Genomic DNA, 20726 nt, shown 5'->3' on the forward strand with positions numbered 1-20726 from the left:
AATATGCTGAATACAGCACTAAAAGGACTAGCAACCTCAGTGGAATCTTACTTTGCCATGTGATTAATTCCTTTTGTAATTTAAACATGATAGTTTTTAATCTAGGTGGATGACTATAGCGATAGACAGAGAAGAATGGAAAAGGATTGGGGAGGCCTATGTCCAAAGATGGACCAAAGAAGGCTAATTAGATAGATAGATAGATAGATAGATAGAAAGGTAATAAAACTACATTTAAAAGGTTTTTACCCACATATTTGGTGGGTTCCAACATGTACAACCAGATAGCACTGATGATGGAATAGTTATTCCGAAAACTGTGATGTAGCCCGATAAGGTTTTTATTAATATACCTTTTATAGAGACACTTTTTAAATAAAATTAAAAAAAAAAAGATTTTATGATCTAATTAAAAAATACGAAAATGATGAGATGATGATCAGAACAGTTTTTACAGTAATTGTTTCATTATTATGTAATGAAACTGTACGTTTTCTTTTTATACATTTTTAGGTTGCGCTTATGCAGATGGACACATTTCTTGTGAACAGGCAGCTTTATTAGTGTACTCTAGAGGATACGCTTCAACAACTTGTAAAATAATTCCAGGACAAATGGCAGTTATAGGATTATCTAAAGAAGAGATATCCAAAATGCTTCCAGAAGGAGTTTTTATTGCTTGTCAAAATGCCAGAGATAATGTCACCATATCCGGTACACTTGAAACAACCAAAGCTTTCGTAGAAAAATTATCAGCACAAGGTATTTTTACAAGATTGCTCAAATCAGCGGAAATACCTTTTCACACCAAATATTTAGCAGAAGCTGGGAAGTTTCTTCTAGAATTTTGTAAAAACGTTATACCGGATCCTAAACCTCGTAGTAAAAAGTGGATATCAAGTTCCGTTCCATTACATAAGGAACATGAAGAATGGGCACAATACAATTGCGCTGAATATCATAACAATAACTACTGCAATCCTGTACTGTTTGATCAAGTGTATGATCATATACCTGAGGATGCAATTGTTATAGAAGTAGCTCCTCACGGTTTATTGCAAACAATATTAAAGAGAGAAATGGGAAATGAAACTACACAAATTAGTATTACCAATCGATCGAGCGATGATAATGAAAAGTTTTTCCTCTCAGCTATAGGAAAGTAAGTATGTTTAAACAGCATTTAAATCACTTAATTCATTTTTGTCTTTGAATGCTTTTCTGATTTTATAATTATGTCCTTATAAAATAAAAAATTTCAATTAATTTGATTTAAATTAAAAAATTAAATCTCACAATAAAACACTAAAAAACTTTTGTTTTTAACACTTTCACAAAATTTATTTTAAATTATTATTACTACAGCTGTTTTTTCGGCCAGAGTGCCTTTCTCAGGTGATCTATTTTGGTATGTAATTACACTTTATAGTCTTTAACTGAATAAGTTGAGGAGAGGAGAACTCTCAAGTTGGTCATTCAGAATTATGTCTGTATTTTTTAATTTGTTAATTTCCATAGATTCTAATAAAGATAGCTTAAGGCCTTTATTTTGAATGTGAAGAATTTAAAATTCGTCATTAAAAGAATGATTATGGTCTAGAAGGTGAAGTGTGTACGTAGAGTCTGTTTTTCTATTATTGAAAGCCCTTTTATGTTCTACTATACGTTTGATAAAAGTTCTACCAGTTTGACCGATGTACGTTTTTGAGCAGTCGCCACATTTAAGTTTGTATACACCGCTGTGTAATTGCTTTTTGTTTTGGCTCTTGTTGTTCTTAATATATTTGCCTAAGTTGCTATTTGTTCCAAAAGCTGGTGTTATTCCTTTCTTTTTATGTGTTTGGCTATTTTTGTTGATATTTTGCCTGTATATGTAATCGAGCAGAAGGTACTGGGTTTTTTCTCTCAGTGTTTTATTGTTAGATAAAATGAATTTCCATTAAGTAACGGTCGAGGCCACTACTTATTTTAAAATTAAATTCTGTTGGCAGTTATCTTTACATTTTACGCTAATGAGAACTTTTCTTTTAGTTCATGCCCAACTGTAAAAGTTTGATCATCACCAATCTTTCTGCCATCCCTAATTATATTTTTTCCATAGGTTGTATTCTAAATATGAAATAATTGCTTATTGTAGATTGTGTAACCGTCTTCCACCATATCTTGTTTGGCCTTCTTCTCTTACTACTTCACTTACTACTTCTCAGCAACTTCACATGTGCACGATTATCCTTTTGATTTTGATGGACGCAACCTATGTATCTTAATTTATACATTTTTATTTTGGAATTGGTGACACTCCTAAATTTTTCTAATACGTTTATTCTTAATGTTATCCATTCTTGTGTCACCCGGGAAAAGATGGTATTACTTCAGACCTGATGCAAAACGGTGAATAAATTACAAGCGCAGTCTTAGATAATTTAATGAATGCAACAGTAAACACAAGAAACATTTAGTGATTAGAATGTAGGTAGTAATTGCGTTATTACTGTTCAAAATAGGCGACAAAAAAGAACTAAAAAACACTAATCAAAATAATAACCAATAGGCTAACTCCTAAATTTAAGAACTATAAAACTAAAAGAAATGCTTAAAATACTAAGTACATAAAGGTACATAATATTATGATTACTTACTGATGAAATGGCTTATGGTATTCATAGATTTTAAAAGATATTCAACAGTATAAATATATCGCTCATCAGCAGCAATAGTGGCATAATCAAAATCGATTGTTTTATAGAAAATAGGGAATAAGTTTTACTGGAAGGTTAATTTCTTAGAGGACCAAATCAGTTTATAGCTGTTATTAAAATTATGGTGAATTAAACATGTTCCTTAGTCGAAAACAGTTCTGCAACAAGAAACTTTTTAAAATATACAGTTTTGACACTAATAATAAAAATAAGGTAGTCTCGTTAGATCAATAAAATCATCGCATTGAAACTAAAAAAACTTTATCAAATTCTACGAATATAAACTAAAGTCAAGAATTAAACAAAATAAAAGGAAACATCTCAAAATAGGGTATTACCTTAAATAGTATAGTTTAACTCTAATCATAATTTTAACTAACGAAACGAATTATTGAATGGCGACTAAGAGCAAACAAGAGAAGTAGAGGCAGACCTCAAACCAGATGGAGGCAAAAAACAACAAACATAAATGAATGGACAAACCTAAGGGTGGCTTACTTTCGACGACGGATGGAATAGCTCTTGATGATGATAGTTTTAACTATTCTATAAATAAGAATAACATTGTAAAATTGTTATGTTATTCAGTAAGCTCTGTAAGCCGTCGAATTTTGCCTTGAAGGTAGGAATTCAACCTTTCTAGGGTACTCTTAGGTCCAAGTTTTGAAAATGAACCAACGCTTTTCTAGTTTGATATTCCCTGGCGTTAACGGAAGCATAGTCGTTATCTTCGTAAGAATTTTTTTAGAAGAAATTATCTAGATGCTTCCTTTAAACTATGATTACTGCAATACCATAAAATTTTATTGTCTCTCCAGTAGTGTTTTTATTGAAATTTATGAAAGTTTATTCATTAAGATCTTTAAGAGTATAAAAAATTTGGGAACTTTTCTTAATCACCTTATAAGAGGCCCCTAACTTTTTGGCTATTAAAAAAGTGTTATATTGAGCTGGTATATAATATAGGACCAGATTTTAGAGACCTGTTTATATTTTTTCTATCAGTGAGTGAACATTGTTCCCTACGTTTTGGGTGTGACTCACCACAAGAAGTTTGAGTCACTTTTTTATATTGTAGTTTGCGACAGTGTATCAGTAGATTATAAATTATAAATTTATTTTTCTGGTGACCGCAAAAGTTGTCTGAAGTCTTTGGAGTTCGATACAGCAGCCTTTTCTTTTAGGTACTCAAACAAACACTTTATACCACAGAGTGGTCGAATTTTTCTGTTAGGTACCGATACTCCTCTAGTACTTTTTTATGCTTTGCAGCTTTTCTAAGCAGCTTCTTTTTGTTTCTTCGCCGTTTAAAGGGTTAACTTTTTCTGCTTATGGGCTTTTCATTTTCTTGATCCACGTCATAATTTAAATTTGTTAATCCTGAATCGATCTTTGAAGCTGATGATTCAGTCGAAGATAAACTATTATTTGTGAAACTTGAATCTTTAACAGAGTCATTATCATATTCAATGGACATAAAACTTGATCGTAAATATGACAGCATTGGTAAAACTTAAGGAATTTTATCAAATAATGGTTCAGGAAATAACGCACTTGATTTTTGATACTGGATACATTCTCAAAATAAATTTAAAACTGTAATGAAGTTAATCTTTTATTGTAAATTTATCTTCCGGCATTTCAAGTTCTGTCGCAAGATCATTATTGAAAAACTCATCGTTTATGGTAGATGGTATTAAATTGATTAATTTGGCACTTGAAATATCATCTTCAGGATTGTGCATTATATCGACTTATTTTTCTTTTAGCTTGTTATGTCCTACAACTAGATTTGACATCCTTATTTTGGTCGTTAGAAGTAGATATATCAGGCATAAGTAATTTCCATTTAGATGCGTTATTTTTATCTTTTTGTACTCCCGTGTCAATTACCGCGCCAATCACTACTCTAACCCCCACGCCAACCTCTACCCAAACCACGTGATTATCTACGGTATAAATAAACCGTCCTCTATTCCTAGTAGCAGTAATGCATTGGCTACTGCTATGATAATCGATGCAGATCAACCCGGAAGACTGTTGAGTGTAATATTAATTCTTGTAATAGTATTTATTTTAGCTCCAAGTTTAATTTTACTAATCGCGGAAATCTTTTGGAACATTATATATATATATATATATATATATATATATATATATATATATATATATATATATATATATATATATATATATATATATATATATATATATATCGAATAATTTTGTCCCTTTATTGTGAACAGCCATTTCGTAGGCAAGTTTTAGACAATCGATAACAGACAACCCATAAAACCTTCTCTCAAAAACTTGCTCAAATTACAGAACAATAGCTTTAATGAGTCACATACTTAAAAAATTTTTGAAAATAATTCACAGCAGAATTCTTAAAACTCTTGAATATGAAATTAGTGGCACACAATTTGGCTTTAGAAATGGTATGAGTATAAGAGATGCTTTGTTCGGTTCTTGAATGTACTGGCTCAGAGATGCATGGACATGAATCAGGACATGTACTTATGTTTTGTAGACTTTGAAAAGGCATTTGATAAGGTTCAACATAAAAAGCTTGTAGATATATTAAAAAGCAAAAATATTGACAGTCGTGATATGAAAATTATATCTAATTTATATTGGAAGCAAACTACCAAGGTAAGAGTTGACAACCAGTACACCCAAAATATCAAAATACAGAGAGGAGTTCGCCAGGTTTGCGTGCTGTCCGAACTACTTTTCAACGTCTACAGTGAAGCGGTATTTCAAAAAGCGCTCTCAGACTCAATAGAAGGTATATCTATCAATGGAGAAGTTTTGAATAACTTACGTTTTGCAGACGATACAGTAATAATGACGGATAACAACAATGATTTACAGAACGTAATGCAACGTCTTAATAAACGCTCTCATGAGTACGGACTGAAGATAAATTTAAAGAAAACTAAATGCATGATCATGACTAAATCTGCACATGCAAATATCCAACTGAGTATTGAAAATACTGCAATTGAGAGTGTTAACAACTATAAACACTTAGGAACATGTATAACATCAGATCCAAACCAAAAAAATGAGGACACGCATTGAAATAGCACGTGTATCATTCTTAAACTTAAAAAGTTTCTTTGTTGTCGAGATAGAAGGTTAGAACTATGCCTGAGAATGCTTCGATGTTACGTATTCTCTACTCTTCTTTATGGCTTGACAGCGTGGACACTAAAACAAGTCTATCTGAATAAGTTGGCCGCCTTTGAATTTTGGTGTTGCAGAAGAATCCTACGAATATCATGGATATTCGTAGGATATATCATGGATTCAAAGAATGTCAAATGTGGAAGTAACTAGAAGGATAGGAAATGAGGCGGAAATAATATTACCTATCAAAAGACGAAAACTTGAGTACTTAGGACATGTGATGAGAAGGCAAAAATACGCATTATTACAACTTATTATGCAAGGCAAAATCCGACGAAAGCGAAATGTGGGAAAACGAAGAATATCCTGGCTTAAGAACTTAAGGGAATGGTTTGAATGCAGTAGTGCAGAACTTTTTAGAGTGGCAGTCAACAGAGTCCGCATAGCCATGATGATTTCCAACCTTCGATAGAAGATGGAACTTAAAGAAGGAGAAGTATATTATCCTCTCAAAAATCGTTTTGTTTTCTTCATAAAACAATAAAACGTACATTTTGAATCTTAAATTTGATTACAAGAATCGTTTTTCCATTCCAATTATTCTGTTTTTTGGTTGATTAAATGTTTAAGTTATTTGTTTATCTACTCGTTTATCATTTTCTGAGTCTGAATAGTCTGAATTATTAGGTAAAAACTTGTCAACACTGTTACAATCTAAATGAGAATCCTCTACAGCATTATCTTCTTTATTTAGAGAATTAATTCTTCTTTTAATATTGATAATAATTCTGCCTCAAATAAAGGTCTTTTATTATCGTATTTACCTCTTTTAAGACGTGCGGGTCCTGCTGAAGTTTTCATTGATTATATTTTAAGGTTTATAAAAAATTTCTTTTTAGCATCAAAATGACCAAAATTCAGATACTTTTATTTGTGTAATTGACTATATTTTTTTCAGACTTTATATTGCTGGAGGGCAACCAAATTTGAGGAACTTATACACAGACGTTACATTTCCTGTTAGTCGTGGAACCAAAATGATATCACCTCTCTTAAAATGGGACCACAGTGTAACGTGGTTTTCGGGAATATATAAACATAAAGATTATTTTGGTAAATCGTTAACGGTTAGTCTATCAGATGAGCAATATGCTTACCTAGAGGGCCATCAGATTGATGGAAGAATATTAATGCCGACAACTGGATATTTGGTAAGTTTTATTAGAGTACAGATTATGGTCCATTCTGCATATTTATCTAAATATGATATTATTGTTTGTTGTAGCATATAATGAGTACGAATTAAAAATTTTTGACTATAAAAATTTGAGGGTCGTAAGTTTAAATCTAATCAGGGATGTGGATTTTTATATCGTTCTTCTTACACAATAGCTGTATTAAGGTCTTTCTATACCATGCTCTCAGGTTAGCAAGCCAGGATATTTTTCTTCGTCCTTGAGCCATTTTTCCTTTAATTTTACCCTGCAAAATGCATTGGAGTAGCTCATAACTGCCTTGATTTCTTATTATATGCCTCAAGTACTGCAGCTTACGGCCCTTTACGATGTTGACCAAATCCGCGGTTGTGTTCATTATCCGTAGTATTTCGTCATTGGTGACTCTGTCTGTTCATGGTATCTTCAGGATTCTTCTGTATAACCATAGCTCAAAAGCCTAAAGTTTTCAATGTCCACGTTTCTACTACGTACAGAAGCACTGAGTACACATAACATTCAAAGAGCCTTATTTTTGTCTAGGGTGAGGTCATGTCTCTTGAACATAGAACTCATAGTCAAGAATGCACTTTTTGCCTTTCCGATGTGACATTAAATCTCTTGGATACTGTCCCACAACTCATTAATTATAGTTTCCAGGTAGTTGTACTGTGAGACACGTTCAATTCTCATTTGGTTCACATACAGATCTGCTCCAGTTATGTTTTCCTTGCTGATGATCATTAACTTAGTTTTGCTGGTGTTTATATCCAGTCCATGTTTTACTTGTTTAAGTTATTTTGTTCATTAAGTTTTGCAGCCCCTCTATGGAATTGGTAAACACTATTATATTATCTACATACCGTAAGCTATTGAGCTTGACTTCATTTATTGAGATGCCTTCATCAATATGTTTTAGAGCCTCTTCAAAATTGTGCTCCGAGTACAAATTGAATATAAGTGGTAAAATTATACACCCCCGTCTCACTCCCCTGAAGGTTGTGACCTCATCTGTATATTCTTCATCTATTCGGAGCACCGCTGATTTATTCCAATACAGGTTAGCTATTATTTTTAGGTATTTTCCGTCAATCCCTGTCCTCTTCAGCACTATCATTTCTTCATGCCTGACTCTATCAAAAGCGTTCTTGTAGTTAATCAGGCATGCAAAAACGTCAAAGCTGACATCTCTACATTTCTGAAATAATACCTGCACGCTAAATAAACCTGTTCTGGTACCAAACGCGTTCACAAATCCAACTGATTGGGCGCAATCTGTTCCTCGCATTTCCGATAAATTCTTTTGTGGATAACTTTTAAAAACAGGTTCAGCAGATGGCTCATTAGGCTTATGGTCCTATAGTCTTCACAAACTTTTGCCCCTGGTTTCTTGGGCAGTGGTACAAACTCCAATTTGAGCCACTCTACGGGTATTTTTCCTGCCTTGTATATTTCATTAAATATTTCAGTTATTATATATATATATATATATATATATATATATATATATATATATATATATATATATTTATATATATATACATTAATAGCTCCTAATATATATATATATATATATATATATATATATATATATATATATATATATATATATATTAAGAGCTATTTAAAGACGAATGGACTGAGATAGTACTAGAGCAGGAAAAGTTAGACAATGGCCCAGATATAACAGAAGATGAGGTATTAGAGGCGATAAAGCGAACAAAGAACAACAAGGCAATAGGTCCTGATAAAATACCTGTAGACATAATACGGTTAATAGAAGAACAGCAAATTGGAATATTGATCGACTTATTCAATACAATATACAGTACAGAAATCATTCCCAGAGATTGGCTGATGTCAACATTCATAACATTACCAAAAAAACCAAATGCAAAAGAATGCCAACACCACCGGATAATAAGTTTATCGAGTCATACGCTCAAAATATTTTTAAAAATTATACACCGGAGAATACACAACAAACTTGAGCAGGTCATAAGTGACACACAATTTTGATTTAGAAATGCACTGGGAACGAGGAAAGTCCTGTTCGCTGTAAATCAACTTGTGCAAAGGTGGATGTTAATCAGCCAGTATATATGTGTTTCTTGGATTACAATAAAGCCTTCGATAAGATCAGACATAACCGTCTTATCGAATTACTTGAAAAGAAAAACTTAGATATGAGAGACATCACAATCATAAGCGCTGTCTATTATAATCAGATCGCTGTGGTTAAAGATAATAACGTCTTTTCAAATGAAATACAGATTGAGAGGGACGTCAGGCAAGGCTGTGTCCTGTCTCCTACTTTGTTCATTTTGTACTGAGAGGAAATAATCCAGGAAGTAATAGAACAACTAACTATGGGAATAAATGTAAATGGCCGACCGATTAATAATATACGGTTTGCCGACGACAGTATTTTATTAGCGGAATGTCTTGAGGATTTATACCAAATGGTTGACAGAATTATAGAAGTCAGTGAAGAAAACGGACCGTCCCTAAACACAAAAAATACACAATTTATGGTAATTACAAAAGCTCAACAGCGCCAAGAACCAAAAAAGTTTGGTTCGGACAAAAACAGCCAAGAAAACAAAAATACATGGAGAACAAATTAAAAAAGTTGAAAAATATAAATATCTGGGTAAAATAATTAACATTATATATGTATATATATATACATTATATATATATATATATATATATATGTAAGTCTAATTAAGTTCTTTTATTATTTGAAGAGGAACTAACGTTAAAGTAAAAGTCCGCGATATATGCGAGAAGTCTTTATTACATAAAATAAACTGTAATGTAGTGATGTTATTTACATTTACACACAATTACGGATAATTGTCTGCGAATTAAAATATCGAACACCCCCGTCGTTAATTGGTTTCGTCTTTCGTCTTTTTCGGCGTGCACGATAATTTAAGTCTATTCAAGTCGGGCGACAAAAATCGAATCCCGTTTAGCTCAGGAGGAATGTGTGATCTCGTCTACATATCTCCTGTCCCCTTCGCCCCTAAATCCCGTCTCTCTTATAGCGACTTAAGCATATTGTTTAAGTGGTATCTTGCAGTGGCGTAACTAATGAATAACACTATGCTAAATACTTATACTAAGAAATATTCCTACATATATATATATATATATATATATATATATGTATATATATGTATATATATGTATATATATGTATATATATATATATATATATATATATATATATATATATATATATATATATATTGTTTTTATAAAAAAAAAACAAAAGTTCTTTTCTTTGTCGGATCGGTACTTGTAGTGACACCGACAATTGTTTGGATATATGTAGTAAGCGACTCTTTGTAAATAAAATATAGCTTATTTTACTTAGTAACTTAGTAACAATAAATTAACTAACATATATACTACACAGCAAATGTTATCCTCTCAATTAATTAAAAAAAAATTTCTATTTAATCAGTTTTGATGTTGAATTTCCTATATATCCTTAAAAATAATCCTTAAAATATAGTATATAGTATAAAGTTATAGAAATTGACGTAAATAGTTTCTTTAATAAGGATATGATGTAGGACTAATTCCTTTATAGCATTACTTATCCTTCCCTATTTTCTCCGTTTTCTATGTTTTACTTTCTACTTATTTAATGTTCTGATGATCAAAATAATTATAATTTTAATTATAACTTTATAGGATTTGGTCTGGGGTGTTGTTGCTGAGTTTCATCTAAAACCCAAATGTGAATTACCGATTATAATGGAAAATATTAAATGTGAACGAGCAACTGTACTTACAGCTGACGATGGAGTAACATTTCTTATAAACGTTTTGAAACAATCAGGGTATTTTGAAATATTTGAGAGTGGATCCGTTGTGTGTTCAGGATATATACGAATACCCAAAGATATATCATCAGAATTTATAGAGAAAGCATGCCCAGAAGTACCACAAGAGAAACAAGTAATTTTAAAATGTGAAGAATTGTATAAAGAGTATCAGTTAAGAAGATATAATTATAAAAATTATTTTAAAGGAATAAGTCAATGTGACTTAAATGGTAGAAGAGGTAAATTGCAGTGGAAAGGAAACTTTTGTAGTTTTTTTGATACAATGTTACAAATAGCGTTGATGAGTACATATTCTAGAGAATTACTTCTTTCCACTAGTATACAGCAAATAACTATAGATCCGATAAAACACTTAAAAATGATCAACAAATACAATCAAGGTAATAATTTAGTTAGTTTATTATTTACTCCGAGTAATATAATCCTCATATCGCTTGTTCAGAGCAACATCGGCGCAAGACTACATTATTAAAATGCTGGAAAATTATGCTGAAAATATTTTTAAACGAAAGTAAACAAGTACAAGTTTAAGTGAATATTCTTGAAACTAAAATAACTTTTTTAATGGTAAATTTGTTTCTCCAATATTTTTTAAATAGTTTCTAAGTCGGTTTGAATTGGTCTACAATAGTAACATTAAAAAAAATTTAAAAAAAGGTTTAGGTATATAATTTTATTGTCATTAAATGATACAAACTACTCAAAATAATAAAAAATTACTAAAACACTACTCAGAATTACTAAAAAGTAACATTTGTTTTTTTGGAACACCTTTAAAAAATTAACGAAAACATTCACAATTCAAAACTAGCCATTAAAAATAGGTTCGTAATATTTGGGAATTATATTAGTTGATAATAAATTGTCTAGGTCCCTTTCCTTATTTTCAGAGATCGGAATTTTTGAAATGTATGCATGTTTTTTTCTAACATCTTCTACATTTCTTGTTCCTGACACTCTGTCTACTTTTTACTCTTATAGCATAGGTCTGATTCCAATCTACCTGTTTGTAGCTGTTTTTTTAAAAGAACTTATCACTTTTCTTCTCAAATCGAATCATTTTAATATCTGACAATTTTATTTGTTCGCTGTGTATATTTTTCTGAAAATGGAAGCCCATGTCGTTAACAAGCGTTTTCAAATCGATCAAGTCATTGTAACTTAATTATTTTAGTATAAGAGGGTTTCCTTTTTTCTTTGCGTTTCTAATAATCGACACAATTTGATCGGGAACCTATATCGGTCCTGACTTTTAGCTCTTTTCATAGCTTTTTCGATAATACTGTGGACTACTGACATCACCTTAGTTCTGTGTATGACCTCGGATGAAGTACTTGTGTGTTATGGAATGTAACTGAAACTTCTTAATTGCGTAGTAATACATTGCAAGAACAAATCTGTTTTTTTTCTGACCACAGCAGTCATTAAAATAAAGAATTATGTCAGATTGAGGATGTGTATTAAGCGATTTCTTCAAGAAATGTCAGGACACGTGTACCAATTTCGACTTCTCCTCTTTGTCCCAGACCTTCATGCCAGAAGTGACATGATGTCTTGTCATTGCTTATTTCTGATATCGTAAAATTAAATCAATTTAATCTTGATTTATAGTAAAAAGCTGATGTTTGTCCCATAGGTATTGGCAGGACAGCTTGTAGGTCGTACATTACCAAAACTGTATTTGATCCTTCTTCTTTTGCTTTTTCTTTGTCTGAGCTTTCTCAGTTCTACTTAGTTCTTTTTCCTCTTAATGTGACTTATACTGACATTGTAATTTTTCTTTTTTTTCGTCCGGCGAGTTTTTAAATGATTCACACAAGTCGCATTGGTCTTTCTTTGGAAAAAAGAAACCAATATTGAATTAAACAAAAAGAGAAATCAAACGATTTCTACATGGTGAAACCGAATTTAAATTTTTACCAACTGTGCTTCCTAAAACTTGTGAAGCAAACAGCTTGATAAATTACTCGGCAAGGGAATCTAAAATTGCATTCCACATGCCGTTCATCATGGTCAAAATTCGTAGTGAATTCAGTTTCTGGTACTCCAACCGAAGTAAAGTAATAAAACATAATGACAGTATTAGATTTTTGTTTTGATACAGGGCAGCGACTTTAGGTCTCCTCAGAGCGGTAGGCAGTGGTTCCATTTCGGCAGCCTGTGGCTCTGTTTGCTCTGTTCACTTGATCTTCCACTTCATTTTCGAGCCTTTTGTAGCTAGATAATGTGATGCGTAGATATTTAAACTCCATCACTTGTTTTATTATCTGACCTTCCAGCTCCAATTTACATGTTAGCAAATTTGCTGTTGTAAGCATGCATTTTATATTTTTTAGAGAAATTAGGTAACATGTCAACTTTTCGAGTGGTTATATTAAATTTTTGCAGCATACGTTGTAAATCGTCTTCACTTTGAGAGAGTAGTATTGCGTCGTCTGCATGGCAGATTATTTTAAGTTGTTTTTCACCAATTTAATATTCTTTTTTAGTTTTTACTTTTTTTTTATTATTTCATCCATAATCAGGTTGAACAATAAAGGACTCAAGGAATCTTCCTGTCTTATCCCATCGCCATCTTTAATAGGGTAAGTTAGTTCTTCTTCTACTTTTACTTTTATTGTGTTGTTGTGGTAAATATTTTCGATTGTTTTGATTATCTTTAGAGGTATCTGCAATAAGTAGATCACGTCCTTTAATTTGACACGGTCAGATGCCTTTTTAAGTTCCACGAAACATAGATATGTCGGTTTGTTGTATTCTAATGATTTATTTTGCACTTGCTTCATTATAAATTATTTAACAAACGTAGTGAGCAACTTACGGCACCACCAGATGCAGTTGACACCTTCCTAACAGGCATAACACCAGCCCTACAGTCCCTTTCGGCTCAAAATTTTTATTTTGCGAAATCAAAAATATTTTCGGTAGTACAGAAATATGAGCTAAACTCTTTTTAAGAACAAACTTATATTAATATTGTAATCAACAACAATCAAGTGCTATAACAGCTCTTCCAATAGTATCGCCTGCATCCAGTTATTAATACAATAATATTGCAATTCACCGATACAATCACCTGTTTATACCCAATTGCAATCTCCACCGCCAATACAAACTATGAATGATACTACAAGCCCTTCTAACTTTCAAGATTTGCAGGACTGCTTTCACATCTTTTATTAAACTATGTATTTTATATTTAGAGTAGTAGGTATTTAGTGTTATACTACTTGAGAAATCTTTTAATTCTTATCAAACTTGTTTATATTTTTAGTTATTAAATGATGGTTTAATCGTTTTTCTTCATTCATATTATGTGGATTCAGAATATTAATTAGAAAATGTAAAACGTTTCAAAAATTCATCATTTTTTTATTTTTTTTTTATTTTTTTTTTATTTTATTTTACAATAAATTTGAGCAGGGGTCGCAAAACCCATATGTCCATGTGAATATAATATTATATAGTGTACAATTAAATGGTTACATTGCAATAATTACATATTAAGCACTAACTAACTAAATAAATATACAAAAACATAGGTAATAACCAGTGTTTAGTACAAATTAAATGTTTAACTATGGAGCAAATGGTCATCCTGTCTATTTTTGAAAATATTGACAGATGGAGCATCTAGGATCTCAGCCGGAAGGCTATTCCATATCGAGAACACTCGACTACAGAGAAAAAATTGTCTAGTTGTTATTAAAGAAGTTTCCTTTTTAAACTCCTTTTCGAAAGTTGTATTTTACTATCCGAAACGTAATAATTCAATCGCCTCGAAGTCGGCCTCGTAGGTCTTGACCGACCAAAAGACATCCTAGTGCACTGCCGCTGTACGCTTTCGAGAATATTACGATCGCGCATTAATACCGGACACCAAACAGTTCCGCAATATTCCAGAACTGGACGAATGTACAGTTTATACAGATGAACTGAGCTCATAAATGACACTTTCGCAAACGTTTTATTTAGTAGATATAATTTACTGTTAGCTTTTTTAGAAATATGCAAAATATGTTGCGACCAACTTAGATTGTTATTAATTATAATACCTAGATCATTATGTGATTTCACTGTTTTTAACACGCGCCCATTAATAAAGTAAGGAAGACATTATTTTTACCCATGTGAAGAACTACACATTTGTCCACATAAAGAGGTAGCATCCAAGTAGAGCACCATTCCGATATGCAATCAAGGTCATCTTGTAGTAACTGGAAATTTACGGAGGGATCGGAAAATAGTTTCGTGTCATCTGCATAGAAAGCTTTGCTGCATTTAATGTGAAATTGTAGATCACTTGAGTATGCTATGAATAAAAGTGGGCCCAAAACTGATCCTTGCGGTACCCCACTTAAAACCGTTCTCTCAACTGAGAAAGAGTCCCCAACTCTAACACAAAACTTTCTATCTGTTAAATACACGTCGATCCATCTCAGTAATTGATCACGGATACCAAGGTGTTCCAATTTATGTAATAGTCTTCGCTTTGGAACTCTATCAAAAGCTTTAGAAAAATCAAGGTAAATAATATCTACCGGGACTTTTCTGTCTAATACTCTTGACTATTCATTGACACACCAGAAAAGATTTGTAATTGTAGAACGTCCTTTAACAAAACCATGCTGCTGTTCTGGTATGACCAGTTTATTTTGCAGAAAATCAAAAATTGTCTCGGCAATAATACATTCCATTATCTTAGATATTATAGGTGTTAAGCTGACAGGACGATAGTTATTAGGATTCAATTTGTTTCCTTTTTTAAAAATCGCTGTTATAGATGCGGTTTTTCATATAGGAGGCAAAATATGTGTGGTGAATGATAAGGACATAATCACATATAGTGGGTAAGCCAAAGCATTAGAACATTTCTTTAAAAATAAAGAATATATTAAGTCGAGACCAGGAGACGAATTCTTTTTAAATAAAATTTAAAATAATTATTTAGTGATTATATTTTCAAGGGAAGAAGAAACTCGTGACGAAGTAATATTAGGCAACTGATGATTAGTGGGTTTCACAGAGAAAACCTTAAAGAAAGTATTGGCGCGGACTTCGGCATTCTCATAGTTACTTTGGGATATATCCCCATTATCATTTTCCAGTAAAGGTAAAAAAACTTTTGTTGTCAACAAAGATCTAATATACTTGTACAATTTTTTACAGTTATTACTAATGGCTATACTCTCTTTGTAGGCAACACGAGCTTCATGTAGAGATTTCTTTAAATCTTTGTCAAAGTCTCGATGAATTGGTAAATCCTCTATGCGATTTGTACGTCTATATTTGTTCCACAACTTTCTTTTATACTTGATCAGATATATTTATTCCCCATTAATCTAAGGTTTTATGTTATTTTTGTATATGGTTTTTTGAAGGTATTTTGGTTTTTGCAGAAATTAACAACGTGTAAGAACTTAACCCAGAATACAACTGGATTCCTATGTCACCGAAAACATCATTCCAATTCATATCAGCCAGTTGACGATTTGCATTTTTAAAATAAAATATTTCATGTATTATACCGTTTTATTAACGCTAGGATTAGGAGTACAGTACTGTAAGTTAAATTAACGATATAAAATGTTAACAATTCGAAACAATACACTTACCTGTCACACTGTGGTTTTACCCTTGAAACCTGCAAGAGCTTAAACCAGCATTCAAATGAAGCCATCGGTCAAAATTAAATGAACAATAGCGCTCTTTTACAGTTTTTCTACTGTTTTTTGTTTCTTTTTTCTCGTTTAGTTATTTAAGTTTTATCGTTATCGTAAAGTTATCGTAGAGTTTTTATAACATCTAAAAAAACCTTCAAATTTTTTTTGGAACTGATGATGCTTTTAAAAATATGTTGTATGAATAGTTGACAATGAAGTAGTTGACGACTTTTATTTGCCAATTATTGACCGATCAAACCTCTGCTATTCAACCATTGAATATATTTTAAATTTAATTAACGGTCGTATTTTTTGCAATATATATATATATATATATATATATATATATATATATATATAATATATATATATATATATATATATATATATATATATATATATATATACAGTGTGACCCATTTAGATTGGAAACACCTCTATAAAATTTGAAGTTGTTAACCGATTTTAACCAAATTTTTTTTTAATGTCATGTAATAAAAGGTCTATTGCGGGACAAAATATGAAATATTTAGTTAAATTTTCAGGGCATTCTACGATACTTTTTCTTCGTCGAAAATGGAAAATTTGTATTAGCGATTTTTTTATTAAAAAAATTTCTACGCCACTGGATTTAGAGTGGCTTCAAATAGCTATGACAAAAATTTCATTAAGATATCGATACCTTTTTGCCATAACATCGTAAGTCTCGTTTAGTAAATTTTACAGTACGGCAGTTTTTTCAATAAACGTGTTTAGAAATGTCCAATTGAAGTGAAAATTGGCATCCGGACGTATTATGATGAGTGTTTGAAGTAAAGTAATGATTTTTCTTCAAAATAGTTTCAGTTTTTTTGTAGTTGGACTTACGTTACTTTGGAAGCATTAAAAATAATTTTGCTACTGTAGTTTTATACAAGTCCAACACTTACGATAATTTTGGTAAATTCAGAAATAATTTCACATTATGATTGTTATCGTAAGCTCAGCACTTACGATAAAAAGTATGTTTAGACACAGCCTCATAAAGTAACATAAATATATATAAAAAAATACCAAAAATCATTTATTTAAGGTAATTTATTTGTGAAAAGTAAAAAGTACAATAGGCATTTAACTGAACAACAAATCGCTTTAGTCATAAACTTACAAATAGTCATAATATCTAATGTTATTGCATGTGGTATAATAAATGTGAATCATAGCTAGTCAGCAGAAATCTAATCTTGGGGCCCTTCATCGCTTTCGTCTTCCTCATCGGATTCTGCTAGCTTATCTGGCGTAGCTGACGTTTTCATTAGCCTATATTCTTTATTCTTTTGAAACCTGAGAGGAATTATATTGTAGTCGCAGAGATCAATTAAGTCTTTTTTCTTTGCAACGGAAATAGACAATTTTTGAGACTAAAGCCGTTTTGGTTTTTTTTCCTTTTAATTCCATCGTGAAATTGATGCAGTTCTGGCCATTATTTAAATATTCAACCTCTATAATAATATCTGGGTTACCTTTCTCAAATTTTACATTTTTAATTTCACTGATTTTTATAGGTTTTCGGTTCTTACATTTGAATTTACTCGGTTTTAGTACATCATCAGATATTTTTTTCCATTCTAAGAAGTCGCTGAAATCAATTTTTATTGTTTCAAATGGTTTAGGTTTGGTACGAGAGTTGGATATCAATGTACACCATTCTGATGGAGCCCATACTACGCGTTTTTTGATAAACCGCTCAATTGTTGCGGAACTGAGTCGACAGGCATATAAGTATGGCCTGGTAGTAAGTATCGCACACTGATTGATATTATATTAACAGAATCCCTAAGAAAAGTCGGGATCATTAGATGCAACTTCTTGCAAATATTTGTAGATTATGGTAGATATTTCGTTACTGCCACGTCCTCCGTCACATTCTCCCCACAAATAACAAAACCCATTTTGGGTTCCTTTCTCGTAAACTATAAGATTGTAATAAGCATACTTTCTGGTGTAGTACAAGAGCAAATTGTCTCCATGTGGTGTGTTTAACACCTTGTGTACGTCGAAACTAGCACATAAAAATTTTGAATCTAAGATAGTTTTTTTTTTGATCAGCTAGAAATGAGTCTTTGCATTTTTCTTTGTTTTCCAAATGTTTTTCATACAATTGCTTTGTTTCTTCTGTTTCCTCAAAATCTTTGTCTTTTCTCACTTCACATACTTTGCACTTATCTTTTTTCGGCAAATAAAATCCGATATTAAATTCTGCCTTAAAAATCTTTCAGAACACTTACAGGGAAACGATATCGTTCTTAGTTATGCCATTTTCTAACTGTTTCTTCTTAAAAAGTTCGTATAAGAATGATACATTACGAAATTCAGTGGGTAAGTGTCTTCTCGATGTTTTATTTCTGCAATAATGAGGTGGAACAGCGGGTAGCAACGTGATAAAATCTAAAACATTCTGCTTCTGCTCTTTCCCAGTCTTGTTATGTGGAACATGCTTACCTCTTGGATCTATTTTGGAAAATGAGGCTGACGTAGAGTTTTCTTTCGTATATCTCAAAGTCATTTGTGAAATATCCGAGGTTTTCAATAAAAATTGTTGGCACACCTCGTGTTCCACATCATTCCACCTAATTATATACTTGTACGAACATTGTCTTCTGCTTCTTCCAGCCTCTTGTTTTCGACGTTTTATTATCTTTTATGCCTAAAGCAAAAGTAAAAACCATAAATAATTACCGAAAAAATTATTTTGTGGTACTTACGTTCTGATTCTGCGGCTATACACAGTGCACTAATAGATCGTAACGCACTTCGCTGCATCGTAAGTAGCAATTTTTGTACCACGTGACTTGCACCTTACGATGTTTTGGTGACCATGCGATGTTTTCACAACTACAAAATAGATTTGTTCACATTTTTATGTGACTTACGTTACAGCAAATTCGGTTTTTTCTCCAAGACTATGCTATTATACCTTACGATAATTTTGCTGGGAGGTGCCTGGCGGCTTGATAGATACGATTCTTCAATAAAACTGTTTTCCCTAATTTTGTCACTTACGATGTTATGGCAAAAAGGTATCGATATATTTATTAATTACAAACTTATGACAACTTAAAATTTTTAAACTCACTAAGAAAAAAAAACTCTGTATTAACGTTAAAAAAAACACTCTGTATTAACAGAAACATGGAAACATAATTTTAGTTTAATCCTAGTTGCCTCTACCAATCCACCATCTAATTGGATACATTTAGATGGTGGAGCGTAGCGTTTATGAATATTTCTTATTACATTTCTTAGTTGTTGGGGAGTAATTTCTGCACATGTCTGTCGAATTCTTGCACGGGTTCGTTTACGTCTCTTGCACGGGTTTGGTAAACTTTTTGTTTGATAACTCCTCAGAGAAAGAAGTCTAAAATTGTGAGATCTGGAGATCTGGGTGGCCAATCTATCAACGGACTACCCCGGCCTATCCAACGGTTCGGAAAATTTTCATTTATCCATTGCTTCAAGGTTCTGGCGTAATGAATAGAACACCCATCCAACTGAATATACAAATTTAATCGTTCATTAATTGGGAGCTCATGAATAGCATCTCACAAGTCGGTGTATAAAAATTCTAAAAAGTTCTGTGAGTTCAAGTTTTTGTCAAAAAAGAAAGGAGCAATAACTCGCTCGTTCAGTATACCACACCAGACATTGATTTTTTTAGAATACTGGCTTTTACAGTTTATTACCCAATGGGGATTATCTGCTGTCCAATAGCGACAATTCTGTGATGATACTACTCCATTTGTAGTGAAAGTGGCTTCGTCGGTAAACAACACGTTTTTAGAAAATTTATATTGTTTAAATATTCCCCTTGGGCCCATAAACAATATTCTAAACGTTTTGCTTCGTCGCCTTCTTGTAATGTGTGTAAGAATTTTGGTTTGAAAGGTTTAATATTATTTACCTTAAGACATCGTCGAATACTCTCTCGAGGCACATTCAAATATAAACTGGCATTCATTAAACTGGCATTAGGGTTATTTCTGAAATGATCTAAAATGATTTGATAATTTCCTCTTCTTCTTTGTAATGGGTTATTTTTTAAAATTAGTTTTGACACTGCACCATATTCATTAAATATTCTATTTATTTTGTTTACCGTACCGCAGCTAATATTAG

At 31.9% G+C, this 20726-nt stretch overlaps 1 protein-coding gene across 1 annotated transcript in view; it reads left to right on the forward strand.

Moving 5' to 3' along the window:
- The window catches only part of LOC140450160 (fatty acid synthase-like), a 126461-nt gene that overhangs the window by 56461 nt on the left and 49274 nt on the right, over window positions 1-20726 (forward strand). The window contains exons 9-11 of the mRNA XM_072543613.1: window positions 514-1162; window positions 6790-7042; window positions 10754-11288. Coding sequence (XP_072399714.1) covers window positions 514-1162; window positions 6790-7042; window positions 10754-11288 — 1437 coding nt within the window. The remainder of the gene's footprint in view (window positions 1-513; window positions 1163-6789; window positions 7043-10753; window positions 11289-20726) is intronic.

Source organism: Diabrotica undecimpunctata, chromosome 1, assembly GCF_040954645.1.
Source record: "Diabrotica undecimpunctata isolate CICGRU chromosome 1, icDiaUnde3, whole genome shotgun sequence".
NCBI lineage: Eukaryota > Metazoa > Arthropoda > Insecta > Coleoptera > Chrysomelidae > Diabrotica > Diabrotica undecimpunctata.